At 40.2% G+C, this 17,298-nt stretch overlaps 1 protein-coding gene across 3 annotated transcripts in view; it reads left to right on the forward strand.

Annotated features, from left to right (window-relative positions):
• Frk (fyn related Src family tyrosine kinase) overlaps window positions 1-17,298 on the forward strand; it is a 144,849-nt gene that overhangs the window by 115,913 nt on the left and 11,638 nt on the right. For all 3 annotated transcript variants that reach the window (XM_038340746.1, XM_038340747.1, XM_042055557.1), the window contains 3 exons: window positions 7,873-8,036; window positions 9,125-9,293; window positions 14,931-15,089. In XM_038340746.1, coding sequence (XP_038196674.1) covers window positions 7,873-8,036; window positions 9,125-9,293; window positions 14,931-15,089 — 492 coding nt within the window. The remainder of the gene's footprint in view (window positions 1-7,872; window positions 8,037-9,124; window positions 9,294-14,930; window positions 15,090-17,298) is intronic.

Here is a 17,298-nt window from a genome sequence, read left to right on the forward strand (position 1 = left end):
AGCTTTTTCTTGGGTAAATTACCCATCTCCCCTCTGTCTTTGTGCTTTCCCTTTTCTTACTTCAGTTCATTTACTTTCACTTACTTGTGGCTGACTGTGTAGCGGGGCGACTGGCATCTTCTTTTCTCGCTCCATCATCTCTCTTGCTCCTTCATCTCCTTCTATTTATTCTCTCTGCTTACCAGCTCCACCTATCATTTCTCCAGCCTTGCTATTGGTCATTCAGCTCTTTATTAGGCCATCAGGTGTTTTAGATGGCAAAGTAACACAGTTTCACAGGGTTAAACAAGTGCAGAATAAAAGAATGTAACACATCTTTGCATCATTAAAAATGTCCTGCAGCGTAAACAAATGTAACACATCTTAAATGAATATTCAACAACATTGTCTGAAAACTAAGATGGGGAGGGAAAGAGGAAGATACGCCATTGACTTTAGCCCTCCAACTGTGCACACATTGGCCAATGCATCTGTATAAACAGGTAGACAACACCACATCCATGCACACAGAATAGGATTCTAGGAAAGTTTTCTCATATTCTGAAAGTGTTTGTGTGCTTTCCCATTTGAGCTTGCATCAGACCCCTCGGTCACTTATATTTCACTTTAGATTCACAGGTTGATGGCATTGTTCATTTCAGAAATGTTTATGTGAGTTGTCACTCCATCTCAAGTTCTGCTAGGTGAGATGCACGACACAGACTCTGCCTGTAAGGGAATGCCTGGGATACATGGCACTGCATTTACACAGGTTATCAGATATAAGCCATGAGCTCAAGTGTGCAGGACAGGCTTGCTGAGGGGTTTAAATGGAGTCTAGAGGAAGAGGCATCAGTCAGGGCCATTCATAGGAAAAGGCATTCGAGTTCAAAAAGTTTAAGATATGAATTAAGTTTCACAAAAAGACAGCTAAAACACAAAAAAGCACATTTTTCCAGGGAGAGAAAGCAACCGGCCTCAGAAAGATTTGAGGATGAATGCAGAGACATTTGGGAGCCTGGAGGTCTCTAAAGTTTATTTTTAATTCAGTGTTGATGACATCAAGGGCCAGGGGGACTGGCATGCACTTTGCTTGTGTACTGAATTTTAATCTGGATCTCCCTTCTTTTGAAATGATGATTTATACCATGAAATAAAATTATTCTCATTGTGCTTGTATTGCCATATATTAGTATTTGGTTATTTTAGCTAAGAGTTTAAACCTGTATTAACAACAATCTGGCAAATATTTTCTTAGGATCTCTTTATAATCAATAGAAATTGTTTCAACTGTATCAATCATGGTGATTTTCATCCTTGATTGAGAAAATAAAATAGAGTATTTGAAGTCTTTATTTATCTATTGATTTAAATTTCTCGCTTGGAAACCTTTTGATCTTTTGTGGCCCATTAAAGAGAAATCTATAAATTTGTGTTTAATGTACACAGAGTCCACTTCAGTTTGGAGCCATGAGATGGTCCATCTTGCTTAAAAGTAGAAATTAAAAGAATTGCTTTTCATCATTTCCAGCTACAGATCTGTTGATTTGCTAAACATCATAGCTATAATTGATGCACTTTCCTTTTTGAAAGATGGCAAAGCTTAAATTTGCAGGCCAATAAGTTCTATAAATTGCAGCTATACTTTATATTTTACTTCCACTTCTGATATTTTTTATTACACTGTGGAGAAATGAACTGGGACTGACGTGGTATTGTTTACAACTCTTCGATTTTTTTTGTTAGCCTTTTAATCCAGATATAGGAATCTATGAGCTAAGCTCTCCATGCTATTAAAAGCTTTCTACTCAGAGACAATGATACGGGACAATTAACCTTGACCCAAGAGTCAGTTAGTAGCATTGGTAATTTGACAGATCAGGGTATAAGGATGTATAATATACACTTAAAAATTGTAATTTAATATACTGATATTCCTTTTAAGAGAGCTAATTGTGTACTTGCCTTTTGTATTTTAAAAAGAATTGAAAGCAAGTTTCTCCAAATTCAGATGATGCCCTTTCATTATCATGGACTTAGATAATTATATCTTCTATTTGAAACCTATAGGAGTAGAACAGCAAGCTATTTTTTTAAAAAAGATAATTTTATTAAGCTATATATCTTTCTCCACTCCCCTCTTTTCCTCCCCATATTTTTCTAGCCTCTCCCATGATTCCCATGCTCCCAACTCACTCAGGAGATCTTGTCTTTTCTACTTCCATGTAGATTAGATCTATGTATGCCTTTCTTAGGGTCCTTTTTGTTGTCTAGATTCTCTGGAATTGTGAATTGTAGGCTGCTTTTATTGCTTTATGTCTAAAAGCAACTTATGAGTAAGTACATATGATATTTGTCTTTCTGGGTCTGCATTACCTCACTCAATATGTTGTTTTCTAGATCCATCCATTTGTCCACAAATTTCAAGATATCATTTTTTTTTTGCTTTGTAGTACTCCATTGTGTAAATGTACCTCATTTTCTTTATCCATTCTTTGTTCAAGGGGCATTTAGATTGTTGCCAGGTTCTGGCTATGACAAACAATGCTGCTATGAACATGGTTGAGAACATGCCCTTGTGGTTTGATTGAGCATCCTTTGGGTATATACCCAAAAGTGGTATTGCTGGTCTTGAGGTAGGTTGTTTCCTAGTTTTCTGAGAAATGTCTATCACCATATTACCCTGAATGTGCCTGATCTCGTCTGATATTGGAAGCTAAGCAGTGACGGGTATGGTGAGTACATGCGTAGGATCAGCGGTTCTTGATGTGTAGGTCATGACCTCTATGGGGAGTCATATAGCAAATATCATGTATATCAGATATTTGCATTATAATTCATAGCAGTAGCAAAATTAGAGTTGTAAAGTAGCAATGAAATAATTATATGGTTGGGGATCACAACACAAAGAACTGTATTAAAGTGTCACTGCCTTAGGAAGGTTGAGAAACCCTCCTAATATTCAAATGTATTGGATCTTTTGGTCAGGTCCCAAATCTGAATCTTAGCTGTGCTTCTTTTCATGGCTTACAGTGAAATCTACCTGATTGATAGGCATGTGAGGGAGACACTCCATGATGTAAAATAGAACTTACCCTAGTGTGTGACTCAGTAAATGGTCTTATAATGGAATTTTTGACAAGCTGTCAGATAATATAGAAGTAAAATTCAAGTCAGACTCCCAGTCAGACCTCACAAAGGGATTGACTAAAGACAAAGATGGTACTGCTGCTCTTGGGCCCTTTGGCTTGTTAAAGCCTTTAAAAGGGTACCCAGAGTTGAAGAGAGAAGATTTGATGAGGGCACATTAGCTGTGGGGATAGCTAGGGACACCTTATACATTCTTCCTTTCTTTCCAGAGAACATAGGGATCCCAAACCAAGTGTCAGATCTTCCGAAAGGCTACTCTGAAACTTCTCCATGTTCCGCACAGTTGGCAGTTCCTAACACAGGTTCCCAACACAGGCTGAGAAGTGAACACAGGCTGTTCCCATGGGTTAGAGGTGCCTTGTGTCATTACTGCCTTTTCCCCTCCAACAGTTAGTTGTGAAGACAAGCATCACCTCATTCGTTGAGAATACTCTCTTAGAAACACAAATGATCCTCTTCCATGAATAAAGGTTCCAGGGACCATAGATCCAGAGGAAATTTGGAATTCCATCTAAATAGGATTCTCCTGAAAGATGAGTGGTCACGTTCAGAAGATGATCAAAGAAAGAAACTGAGAGCCTATGGACTCTGGGATGCCTAAGGAATGCCTGCCCTTCTGCTGCAGTGAGATAGCGTGCAGGGGCATGATGTCCAGAGTACATAGGAGAGTGGTCCAAGGAATGAGCCAGTGAGGTCAATTGTGAAGCCCATCATTCTTGATGAGGTACCCAGGATCCTCCTTCACTCTTTCCTTCTCCACTCCCTGCAACCTGACCATTCGAGCTCCCGGAGAAGGTGGAGGAGGGAGATTCTCCAACTAGAATAAGAGAAATGCAGCCACCCCTGCCCCACTTGCCTTTCAGCCGGAAGCAGACCTGTGAGGTGGGAGGGGAGACAGATGGACATCAAGGAATGGATCTTGGGGGTAATATCTTGGAAAGCACATTCCAAGTTGGAATAAAAACTGTGTTTAAGTTGAAAGTAGGACTTTATGACAAATAAAAGTGAGCAGGGAGACTTTCCAGGGTTTTACATAGGGACTCAGCCACGCAGTCCTTGATGAATGCAAATTTAAGTGTGTTAGGCAGAAAATGGAAGGCATATGAACAAGCATCAGCTGTGCTGACCTGTTGTGTTGGTGACATCTCTGTCATTTGCTCTGGTCTGCTGTGTTGGTGACATTTCTGTCAGTTGTGCTGACCTGCTGTGTTGGTGACATCTCTGTCATTTGCATTAGTTCACTGTATTAGTGACATCTCTGTCATTTTCTTTGGTCTGCTGTGTTGGTGACATATCTGTCAGTTGTGCTGACCTGCTGTATTGGTGACATTTCTGTCAGTTGTGCTGACCTGCTGTGTTGGTGACATCTCTGTCATTTGCTCTGGTCTGCTGTGTTGGTGACATCTCTGCCAGTTGCGCTGACCTGCTGTGTTGGTGACATCACTGACAGTAATGGTAGTGTAGGACGGGCTAGCTTCAATTCTAGTATTGTGTTCAAACAGTTTCATTTTGTGTGATTGTCCTGCTGGTTTTGGCTTATAACGAAGACCTTACACCCCAAGACGGCTCCTTCAGTGACCAAGGAGGATGTTTTGTAACCAGCTTCTCTCAGTGTTCACCACAAAGTTTATTTGCATAATGTTAATGGTCTCTGAGCACTTTGCTGAGAAATTTTATATCTAAAGTTAAGTTAGGTTATTGTTATGTGAAATTTCCAGACTTCGATATTTTAGCATGCCCAGAACACAGTTGTTTGGAGTATTTGAATGTAAACAGGCACAGATAACCATTTCTTGACTTCATTTAAATTAATGTGTGATACATATAATAAAAGTACATAATTTATAATAAATCAGTTTGTCAGAGAGAATAAATCTATGTTACCAACGCCAGGTCATAGGATGGAATTTGCTGACCCTCATTTCCCACTCTGAATTCTCGTCAGGAATTTTCCTTGTTTTTAAACTTTTTCATGATGGAACCATACTTTTTATGTTTGTGATATTTGCTTATATTGAATATATAGTTCTTATTTTTTTTTTTGGTTTTTCGAGACAGGGTTTCCCTGTAGTTTCTAGAGCCTGTCCTGGAACTAGCTCTTGTAGACCAGGCTGGCCTTGAACTCAGAGATCCGCCTGCCTCTGCCTCCGGAGTGCTGGGATTAAATGCGTGCGCCACCACCGCCCGGCTTATTTCTTATTTCTTTAATTACAAATTTGTATGTATTCCATTGGGAAAATGAACAATAATTTTTATTAATTCTATTATTGGTAGATGGCTGTTTGGATTATTGTGAGATATAGGCTGTTTCTTTTAGTTCTCTCTCTCTCTCTGTGTGTGTGTGTGCGCGCGCGCTCGCGTGCACACAGGTGTAGGTGAAGGCTTTGGATGCCTAGAGATGCTGTTAGAAGCACTTGTGAGCTGCCCACTTGGGCTGCTTGGAACTGAATTCTGCTCCTGCAAAAGCAGCAAATGCACCAAGAATATTCTTACACACTTGCTTGGGTGAGAACATCCACATTTTTTTTAATTTTTATTGAGCTCTACATTTTTCTCTGCTCCCCTTCCTGTATCCCCCCTCCCCTTCAACCCTCCCCCAAGGTCCCCATGCTCCCAATTTACTCAATAGAGCTTGTCTTTTTCCCATGTAGATTTGATCTGTGTATGTCTCATTTAGGGTTCTCATTGTTGTCTAGGTTCTCTGAAAATGTGATTCTTGGGCTGGTTTTCTTTGCTTTATGTTTACAAACCACTTATGAGTGAGTACACGTGATAATTGTCTTTCTGGGTCTAGGTTACCTCACTCAAAATGATGTTTTCTATTTCCAAACATTCACATTTTTATCAATATGATGCTTAGAAGTTAATTACAACTATGGTTGCTTTTCTTAGATAGTAGCAGTTTCAAAACGGCTGAAAATTTTTACTTTTACCAGTGTGTCTGAGAAGATATGTCACCTCCTTGACAACATTTGATATGTTTGAATTTAAACCTTTGAACTGAAAGGTGATCTTGTGTGAGCCAGTTGTTTTCTGAACAAATCTAGGCTCCGCATGCCTTCAGCACACCTCCATGCCTCTATCCTATCATGAGAATGTTGCTGCTACTTGATTATATATTCAAAGCCTAGCTTCTCTACTTAGAAGAAACTCAGGAAAGCTATGTGTTTCTCTTCTCAATGGTTGTCAACACCTTTCTTAAGTGCAAGGAAGAAGCAATTGTATCAGTCAATGTTTTGAACACAATTGCAGAAAACCTGACTCAAATTAATTTCAGCCCGAAGTGACCTAACTTTGTGGCTGAAAAGCCATGCATGGCTGACTGCAAGGACAAAGATTTACTTTCTCAGTCAACACTGCTTTCCACTGGGTGGCGTCTTCTTTCAGGTCAGTTTCCTTCCTGATGGACATACAAATTATATCAATAGTTCAAAACCTCCATAGCAAAAATAAAACAGAAACAACTCCAGAAGAATGGTAACTGCAAAACCCATCTTGCCTTTCTGGGCTGTAGGAGGATGGCCGCTTGTTTGTCCTGGCTGCCCAGAACCGAAATAATCACACCAAAACCATATTCATTAAAACACTGCTTGACCCATTAGCTCTAACTTCTTATTGGATAACTCTTATATTAATTTAATTCATTTCTATTACTCTGTATTAATATGTGGCAGAGGCTTACCGGCAAAGAGTCAGCATGTCTTATTCTAGCATCGGCTTCATGGTGGCTCTGACTTTGATTCCTTCCTCCCAGCATTTAGTTCCATCCTCCCCACCTGTCAAAGTTCTACCCTAATAAAAAGTCAAAGCAGTTTCATTAACTAACAGAAGCAACACACAGACAGAAGGACCTCACACACCACTGGGCTACTTTATATGTTCCAGAATTGAAACTTCTTAATAGCTCTCTCTGACTTGGCATTCCCTAGCTCAGGATGGGCTTGGGTTTTTTCTGCATCTCATGATCCCAGTAGCAGGGACTTCCTGGAGAACCATTAAGTGCTGTTAGCAAGAGACAGTGGTTAGTGGCCAACAAGAGAACAATGCTTTCCTTGCAACTCAGATTATCAGAAAGCAATGTAGTTCATTGTTGCAGATGGGAGGTTGGCCCATTGATGAAACAAGACTGCTGGAGAGTTGCACACATAATTCACATTTTAGGCTCGGTGGAATGCTCTTGGGCATTGTTCTGGGACTTTCTGCTATCAGTCCGCAGTGAAGCATGGCTGCACACCAAGTAGCACTGTGGAATTCCTTATCACATTGTAAGACATTATACCAAAGGCTCATTCTATTCTACTTCGGTCTTTTCATTATGAGATTTCCTGGGGGGCAAAAGACCAGGATGAGTTGAGCTTTTCTACACACCCTGTGTAGAAAACACATCTTGTGGATGTTATGATTTCTGAGCTAGATTGGAATTTTCTTCCTTCTGTGGCTAGAATGACAGACCTAATTTTATGGCTTTCCTCAGGGATGTGTGCCAGCCTTCCAAGCTTGGAATGGTTTAGGGTTAATCTCACTTTCTAGTTTTTGCCCTCTTTCTCCTTCAGTCTGATCTCTGAGTGCCCCTATGTCCCTACCACAAATTTTGGGGGTGTATTATTTATAAATTTCATATTTTCTGTGGTGAAGTTGAAAGATACTGTTTTGTGGAAATTTCTTTCCATACATTGGTAAATGGCTGCAAAATGGTTTGGGCAGGGTGATACATTTGTTGACAGAGTTTATTTTGTGTTCCAGTTTTAGATGGAAATGTCGTAAAACACTACAGAATCAGAAGGCTGGACGAAGGCGGCTTTTTCCTTACCAGGAGGAAAATCTTTTCAACCTTGAATGAATTTGTGAGCTACTACACCACAACAAGCGATGGCCTGTGTGTCAAGCTGGAAAAACCATGCTTGAAGGTGAAATTATTTTAGCTAAGTTCATTATTTAGCTTTAAAGTTAGCATTTTCCTCTCAGACATCCAAGCATTTGTCCTTTGCTGTCAGTTCATAAAAAATAGTCATTTGGTTCCTTTAGAGCAGGAACAGGGAAATTATGGTCCGTGAGTCATCCTCATTTTTTTTTTATTAATCTATCCTCATTTTTTAAAGGAAATTTGTTTGTTTACTATATGGGAAGACATGCCATTTCATTTACTATCTTTACTTGTTTTGTGCCCTTTTGTTAGACAGTGTTTGATAGTTGTAATAGAGACATATATGATGCATTCTGTAAGCCTGACAGTGAGTTTTACTATCCACAGTGTTCCTATGACTACCCAGAAACTATCACAGTGCTCCTAGGCCTTGCCAGTTATATTTCCTGAATGGTGCCTAGTCTGAGCCTAAAAATTACTTATTAATTAAAGTAAATGAGTGAATGGGAAAAGGGAAATGATAAAAATAGATTTAAAAAGTGGTGATTCCATTTTGCAAAAAGATGTGGTGTATATCATAAATACTGCAGGCAAGTGTGCAGGAAAGTTCTGTGAAGGCAGAGGCATTCCTAGCTCAGCTTCACACTGAGGGGCTCCAGTGAGGCGGGAGGCAGAGGGAAGTTGCTGCAGACGCCTGTGAGGGGGATACTGGGTGCTGGTGGGGTGGATGGACGTAGGGCTGTAGGATATGAGAGCAGTTTGGTTTGAAGAGTCAACAGTAGGGATTTTAATTTACCTTATTTTGTTTTTAGAATCAGTATTTTTCTTTAAAATTCCAAAACCAAAACTATAGTTTTCAATCCAAATGTTATCTATATTTGGTGCATTTGTGTCTGTGTGTGTGTATGCGTGTGTGCCTGTGTGCACATGCACATACATGTATGCGCTTTAGTATGATAGTGTGTCTATAGCGGTCAGAAGACAGTTGTGTGTAGTCATTTCTCTCCTTAGACCTCTACATGCATTCAAGTCAAGCTCATGTCATCACACTTGCGTGAGAAGTCTCTTTACCCTTTAAGCAAGTCCCATATCTTTTATCTTGACAAGTATTCTCATTGTTCTCTGAAACAGATACAGGTCCCAACTCCTTTTGATTTGTCGTATAAAACTGTGGACCATTGGGAGATAGACCGTAACTCCATACAGCTTCTGAAGCGACTGGGATCTGGCCAGTTTGGAGAAGTCTGGGAAGGCCTGTGGAATAATACCACTCCAGTGGCTGTAAAAACATTAAAACCAGGTATGAGAACATCAAAGAGTAAATGACATACACTGGTGTGTGTGTGTGTGTGTGTGTGTGTGTGTGTGTGTGTGTGACAGATTCCCATTGGTAAATGCCACAGACTTCATAGGACAGCCGATGCTGACAGCAAGCAGATGTTGCCATCAGTCTACCTTAGGCGACTATAAAGTATAGATAGCTTTTAAAATAAGAAGACAAGGGTATGCTCTCATGCTACTGAAGCTTAAAATACCCCCAGTTTAAGACCATGACAATGCATTGAAAAGTTAGGATTTCTTCTTCCTTTTTTTTATTGCTGACTAAACATACTTTACAAGCAGGATGTGGTGGCTGGAGACTGCTCAGTTGATGAAGTACCTGCCACACAAGCATGAGGACCTTAGTTTTACCCTCAGTACCCACGGGTTAAGCCAGGTACGGCAGTACACTGGGTAGGTGGACATATTAGGACTCTTCGGGCTTGGTGGCCAGCCAGTCTTGCTGAATCTGTGAACTCAAGGTTCACTAAAAGTTTTGTTTCACAAAACAAGGTGTGAGTGACAGAAGAACGCACGTGATGTTGGCCTCCAACTTCCATACACATACACACACATGTGCAAACACACCCACACGCATAGGGATATACATGCATATACACAATCAGATGAAAAGCAGTGTTATTCAAAGAAGAACTTCTTATTAAAGATGAACTGTACATGATTAAGGACAAAATAAAAATGGTTCATCTAAAAGACCTTTATTAAAATTTTTTTGATACAGGGTTTCTCTTTGTAGCTCTGACTTCCTGGAACTTACTCTGTAGGCTAGGCTGACCTCAAACTCAGAAATATGCCTGCCTCTGCCTCCTGAGTGCTTGGATTAAATTCATTTGCTACTATGCACAGTTTAGAAGACCTCATATCTGAAAATGTAGAAACCATCTCTTTCTTCTACCTTCATTTTCCCTTCAGTGGAATGAGAGTACCCTAAGATCAAAATTTAGTCATGCAGGTGTTATTTTCTTTTCTCTTTTTATAATGATAAGATAGTGTTAAGGCCACTCTAAGAAAGTTATTACAAAAATTAAATTGGGTCATTAGCAGAGACACATTGTATAATGCCTGGTTCAAAGCCAATTATGAAAAAAATATATTGTTATTATTACTACAACGTGAGTAAGTGGTAGAACTTCTGACCCATATTTGTTATTGTTGTATCACACTCCATAGAAGTGAAACTCTGTGGAAGAACAACACAAGGCTCTGGCCACCTCATATCTACCTCTAATAGCACTGCAAGGATCCTAATTACTGGCTAGACTAAAGCGCCCTGTGGACCTCCACTATTGCCTAGTCTACAGTGCTTAAAAACTTTAAAGGCCTCTTTGTGACTGGACGTGAACATTTGGCATTTCTCAGATGCTAGTTCATATAGTGCCATGCTTCCCCAGTTGTGTGCCAAGACACTTTGCAGAACTCCAAGTAACTGACCAGAGAAGCTGGGGGACATTTGAAGTAACATCTTGAATATAACACTAAATTGTTGCATTTATGAAATTCAGTTTCAGCTTTTGATAATGTTACATTCCTTTTGTTGACACTACATTTTCGTTAAACAACATTTTTTGGTATATTTTTTGGTAATTTCATACATGTATATAAAGTATTTTTTATCATAGTCACATCCTCTATTAAATTATTATTTCCCTCTTTACTCCCATTGAAACATTTCTTCTTCCCACAAGCACCTCTCCTATTTTCAAGTCTTGTGTGTGTGTGTGTGTGTGTGTGTGTGTTTGTATCTGTGTGTGATGGTCAGCCTCATTTAATCAGGATTGTTAGCAAAAGTACTAGTAGGGGTGATATTTCCTGGAACATGGGAAACGTACCAGTGGTTACACTACTGAAGAAAATGATTCTTTTTTCCTCCAGAAGCCAGTAGTAGCTCCCCAGTAAGAGGTGGAGCCTCTTAAGTCCTTTTGCCATACATAATAGAATATTGAAAAGGTCTTAAACAGGTATCCATAGTCACTGTGAGTTCTTGAGTGTGGCAACAGCCATGCCGTGTTTATAAGACAGTGGTTCCTGCCTCCATCCACTCTTACATTCTTCCTTTCCTCTTCTAGAATCTCCCTGAGCCTTGGTGTGGAGGGTAATATGGATGTCCTGTTTAGGTGTGGCCTCTCAACAGTCACTAATTCTCAGTCCTTTGACATTTTATGAGTCTCTGCTTTAAACACAGCCCACTACAAAAAGAAGCTTCCCTGCATCCGAGAACAGCACTAATCTAGGGGCACAAACGTAAATATTTGGAAGGCAATCTGAGAGCATGTTCATTTAGTAAACAAGATCAACAAGTTCCTCCCTAGGGTCTATGGCCCAGTACCCAGTACAGCCATGGATTTTCTCCCATGGAGACAGCCTCAAATCTAATTTTAAAGAATATCTTGTTATCCCAATAGTAGTCTGGCCACTATTGCATGAGTGGCTACATCTTACCTGGCAGGTCAGCATTGTAGCACACTGAGTCGACAGCTGAGCAAGACCAATGATGGCTTCTTTCCCCTAGCAGCCTGCGCTGCTGCACCTTCTCCCATCCCCAACACTCTGAAAACTAACAAGTGGAGGAAACTTAGTTCCAGTTTTATTTCTGTATGCTGAGTTTTGATGACTGCCATCTTCAAATGCAAAATCCACACAAAAATCAACATGGACTGGAACACAAGGGTAACAGCACCCAATCTGATTGTAAGATTTAAGAAGTTACGTTGTATCTTATGTTGATTGTGCCACTTTAGAAAGTAATTGTAATTAAGAATGAAATATAGATTGCCCTTTTCCTTTTCATTCCCCTGCATCACCATCTCAGATAGCTATCAGCTTCCTAAGAAAATAACTTGCAGTTATTTGGATCTAACTTGACAATCAAATTAAGTGTGAAGTATTGTTTGTGGCATGGAGCATTGTGAAGAAAAGCAACTGAGATACTAAGGGCGATGTGAACTGACAATGTTGGGGTATGATGGAACAACAGAGAAGAGCAAGAACTTTGGGGTTAGGTAAACCTGAGTTCAAACTTGGCTATGTCCCTCTGTCCCTCTATGCCTCTGCACAGTTCACTAAATTTTCTACAGTTCCTCATTGGATTTGGGACTCATAACAGGTCCTCTGGGTTGAGTTTAAGGAGGACAGATTAAGTCAGTGGGCACAGTGGCTATGCAGAAGTTCTTACAAAGTGCTATCTTCCAGCTGCTGACAGATGGTGCTCTCAAAGCTCAGGCTTGAACACAAATAATTCATTTCCAGCATTCACTTCTGCAAGGTGAAACATCCGAGAGACACTTGTACGTGGCTAGATGCCACCCAATGGCTGTCAGTGAGGACACCTATTCTAACATTTATACTTTCAGAGTCACCATGCACATGTACTTCTCAATGACAATCTTGTTGGCAACTGATATGGAAACTTCATTGTCTAATCTAATTATTCTTTTCCAAAGGTAAACAGCAAGTTATGCTTCCTAACATTGCCCTCTATAGAAAGCTTTCTTGAGGTTAAAAGAGAGCAATAACAACAAAAGTCATATTTCTTATGCCCAAAACAGCCATGATAGTTTGCTCCCCAACAGGAATAATTATTATTGATTTACAGTGTAATAGCAGCAAACAGCTTTGGCGATTGGTTAAATGTCTTCACTTTACTGGGGCCATTAATCAATCTTAGCAGCTATTTATTGCTTAGCAGACTACCACGCAATAAAGATGAGCCTGAAATCAACTCCCACGCTGGCTTTGACAGGCAAAAATTAATATTTAATGTTGCATTACTAGCTGACTTGGGATTGAGACTCCCTGACTCCATTTCTGGTCAGCTATAGCAAGCCTGGCCATAAAGGAGTGGTTTTAGCAACCCTCAGCTGCAGCAGCTCCCAGATTGCAGCAACTTCAGCTCCTGCAGATAGTCTGACTTGGGAATGGTCTAAATGTCCTGCAGAAACTGTCTAAATGATGATTATAACCACTGCTGTCACTTGACTTTTCTCAAATCAGAAATGTTTTTCTTAAGTTTTTGAAGAGAGGTTCATACTGTATCTATATATTTGATATAGGTTATTTTTAACCACCGAGAACAAAGTGATTTGTTGTGACATATGTGTCTCTTTTATTCTGAGCTACACTTTCTACTGTGATTCCACATTTTAATCTTTTTGATCAGGGGTAATGCTGACATTGAGGGAGCTCAGAAATATGTGATAAGAAGAGAACAGATTCATTTCTTTTCCTCTTTAAGACCTTTTCTCTTCTCTTCAGCCAACAATAAATACAGTTGATGTGTTTGGTTTTGCCAAGTGTATGTAAAACCATCACCATCGTCGTCGTCATCATCATCATCATCATCATCATCATCAGCAGCAGCAGCAGCAGCAGCAGCAGCAGCAGCAGCAGAAGCAGCAGCAATAGCAGTTATTGGGTCCAAGTGTGCTGGGCGCTGCTTTTTATCCTGAAGTTTAGCGAGATGAGGCAACCTGCTTAAGACTACAAAGCGAGTTAGTAGTAGAGCTGAGATTGTTTCAGAATTCAAGTTTGAGCCTGGAGGCTGACTGGACTTTGGAAGGGTAGACTGTATCACTGCTTAGTATGAAATAACATCGTATTGATAAACAAGTCACAGTGCAACCCTTACAGCACATACATTAGAAAATGTATCTACGTCTGGGCTCAGATGTCAATCATGACATCTTTGTCTGGTCCAGATGATGAGTGGAATGATATCCTGAGCAAAGATCAAGATGTGATCAGTTGCAGTAATACTTCTGGAATGTTATAGCCTAAAAACCAGAGATTTAAAAATGACTGTTGAAATGCAAACTCCAGGCATCTTTCCTTCTCCATTTTATTTGATATTAAATCTTTAATTCATTGTATATGAGTTAGAGTTAGGTCATTCAAAATCAATTTAACTGTTAATGTGTTTTCAGAGGAGGCTTTTGGCCCTCAAACCTTTAGGGCTCTGATGAAGAAACTGGGTAACGCAGGAGAAAAGTTTGGGTATCAGTTTCACACCAAAGATAGAAGATGATGAAATACAACTGTCCACTTTTAGAAATGCTCACACATATTTCTTATTTGGTCGGTACCTTATGTTTTCACAATGGCATACTTTAAACTGAGATATGGCAAAGTCATGGTATTACAGTGTTTTCCAGCTGTCCCCAGAGAGGACAGGAACACCAAGGACAGTGCAGTCCTTTCTGAATCTGAAGCCAAGTGCTCTGCCTGGAGTAATTAAGCATTTTACATCTGCCTGTGTTTGTGTTAATAGGCACTCGTTCTTCATGTGAAGATGCCTGCCTCAGGCCGTCAATCACACTGTCCGTATCTCTCTGTCTTCTCATTTTTCCTATGGACCTGAATCCACTTGCTCTTCACCTACACATCGTAGCACACAGACTGCAAACCCCTGACACAACGGCGCATGTAGTAATTAGGTTGCCCCGGCTGAACTGATTCCATTCTGTGATAACTGAAGATTTGTGACATTGATGTCCTCATATTACCGAGAGGCAGGAGGCAACCTCGGTGAAACCCACCAGGCTGCTGTGGAGATAGGAAGCCCTCAATGGCATAAAGTGATTTCTTCTTCTTCTTGTTTCAGGTTCAATGGACCCAAATGACTTCCTGAGGGAGGCACAGATAATGAAGAGCCTGAGACACCCAAAGCTTATCCAGCTCTATGCTGTTTGCACTTTAGAAGATCCAATTTATATTATTACTGAGTTGATGAGAAATGGAAGTCTGCAGGAATATCTCCAAAGTAAGCTGAAGATTTAATAAAAGGAAGAAAAGGAGGAATTTAGTTTAGCTAGTCCCATAAATGTCAACTTAGCAAGCCGTCTATAACCCAAAGGATGTTTACAATGTGTTTATCTATAAGGATGGATGTTGTAATATTGACCAGCTCAACTACAATGTAATGGAATATGTTCTGGGTACTCAAAAGAGAGAAAAATATTTATGAGTGAAGGATGAAATTGTTCACAATAGACATATCAGAGTACTACGTATAGTGGGGGAAACTGGTGAATGGATATTTTGTGTGTTTGCTTCAACCAACTAATTGAATATTATTAGTCATGGAGCAACATTTTCTGTAGAGAAGAGTTTGTGACATGGATTGCTTTGGAGAAAGATAGAAAGGTACCCTAGGTTTTTTGTTCTTAAGTTTGTGTGTGTGTGTGTGTGTGTGTGTGTGTGTGTGTGTCTGAAACTACATCTAGGGCTAGGCACCATTAGTATTTTCAGGTTAAAAAATAAGAAATATAGTACTGCTATATTGCTCCGTTTGATTTCTACAGTCACAGTAAAGGGCACCGCAATGTTTATCACAAACGAATAATTCAATAAATAATAAAATAGTAAGCATTGAAACAAGTTGTTCAAAATTGAGATAAAGTACTGAAAGAATAATTCATGCTTTAAGATCAGAGACTTCCTCTGACGTTTTTGCAATATCAGAGTAAAACTAATAGGATTATGAGCAGGTGAGAACAGTGGAACCGAGGGTTCAGGAAGATAAGAGCACCCTCTGCTTTCAAGAGGAATTTGAGAAACTGGGAATTCTGAACTGCAAAACAAGAAGAGAACAGAGATCATGAGGTGTCCTACACAGTGCTGTGAAAAACAGAATATACTCAGCCCCCTTGCATGCATTCACCAAAGTTAGCAGCTTCAGAATGCAGGCCCACTACAGAAGAATGAGCTTCATCCTCTGATGCCTGCTCTCTTATTCCTAGACCAGAGCAAAAGACCAATTCTCTGTCATATCCAAGAAAGTACTTTGCAAATATCACCTATAATAGCCACATTAGGTGGAATTGTGAATTACCAGTATATAGGCCTATTTAAATATTTAACTAATTTATTTTGTCTCATCTTTTCTTTTTGATTTGTCTCATTCTGTGATCTCCATTTTCAGACTTTGCAGCAAACGAGAGTTCCTCTAAGATGTTTTCCTCCTGTAGTTTATTTTCTTATTAGTCACCTATTCTCAGTGTTTAAATGCCCGTGTTCATCCATAGCCCCTCGATCTCCTTGAACATATTTATGATTGTTATTTCTAAATCATTGTCATGCGTATCATCTGAGCTGTTTTCCCTGGGAACACTACTGGGGTAGAATCGATTTTCAGAAGACATATCGTGTTAATTTTTCACATTCTATTTTGGGGTAGGACCTAGGCACCTGGAGTTAGGTTGTTGGTAGTGTTTTTTGGTGTGTGCATCTGTCCCACTTTGTTGAGTGACTGTTTAGATCCCTGTTTGCTGTTACCCAAACTTGTCAGGTTATGGGCCAGTTGAATGGTGCCTGAGATTCAGTCCCAGGGCCATTCAGGTGACAGGCAAATGAGGTATCAGAAGTAGTGCTAGCTCAGCAAGGGCTGGCTGCAGCTTCTGAACATAGCAAGCAACAGACCTTCCGGAGGAGTAGCAGGTGCTTGCTGTAGACATTCAGGAGTCTATAGAAGGCTTGTGTCATTAGGTAGCTGGTCCTTAGGCAGTAGGGGCTAAGTCATAGTGGGAGTGAGTGGTGCTTCTTGTGGGAGGTATACAAGTCTTACGATGGTTCTCAGGTGGTAGGGGCTGGGGCTGTGATGGGAGGAGTGTTACTGGGGGAGGCTTGCTAGGCTATGACACTAAGTGGCCAGGACTGAAATCTGGATTCCAGTGTGGGTGGACACGGCTGCCTAGGGGAGGTGTACAATACGTACTCCGCCTGTTCCTCTAGGGGATGGGACCAGGCCATGCTTGCTTCTCTGTTTCTGGAAGTCTGCACAGGCCATCTAAATGAGGTGTTGGCTGTCCAACTGTTAGGTCCTGAAACCTATTTTCTCTCTTGGTTCTTCATATTCCTCTTCTCTGCTTCTGCTTTAACTCTGCAATTGTTAATCGTGGGAGCACATTACTGATTTGTTTATGTAGCTTATGTGCAGCGTCTCCTACACATAACCCCAAAGGACTGGAAAC

The sequence above is a fragment of the Arvicola amphibius genome, chromosome 8 (genome assembly GCF_903992535.2).
Source record: "Arvicola amphibius chromosome 8, mArvAmp1.2, whole genome shotgun sequence".
Classification (NCBI taxonomy): domain Eukaryota; kingdom Metazoa; phylum Chordata; class Mammalia; order Rodentia; family Cricetidae; genus Arvicola; species Arvicola amphibius.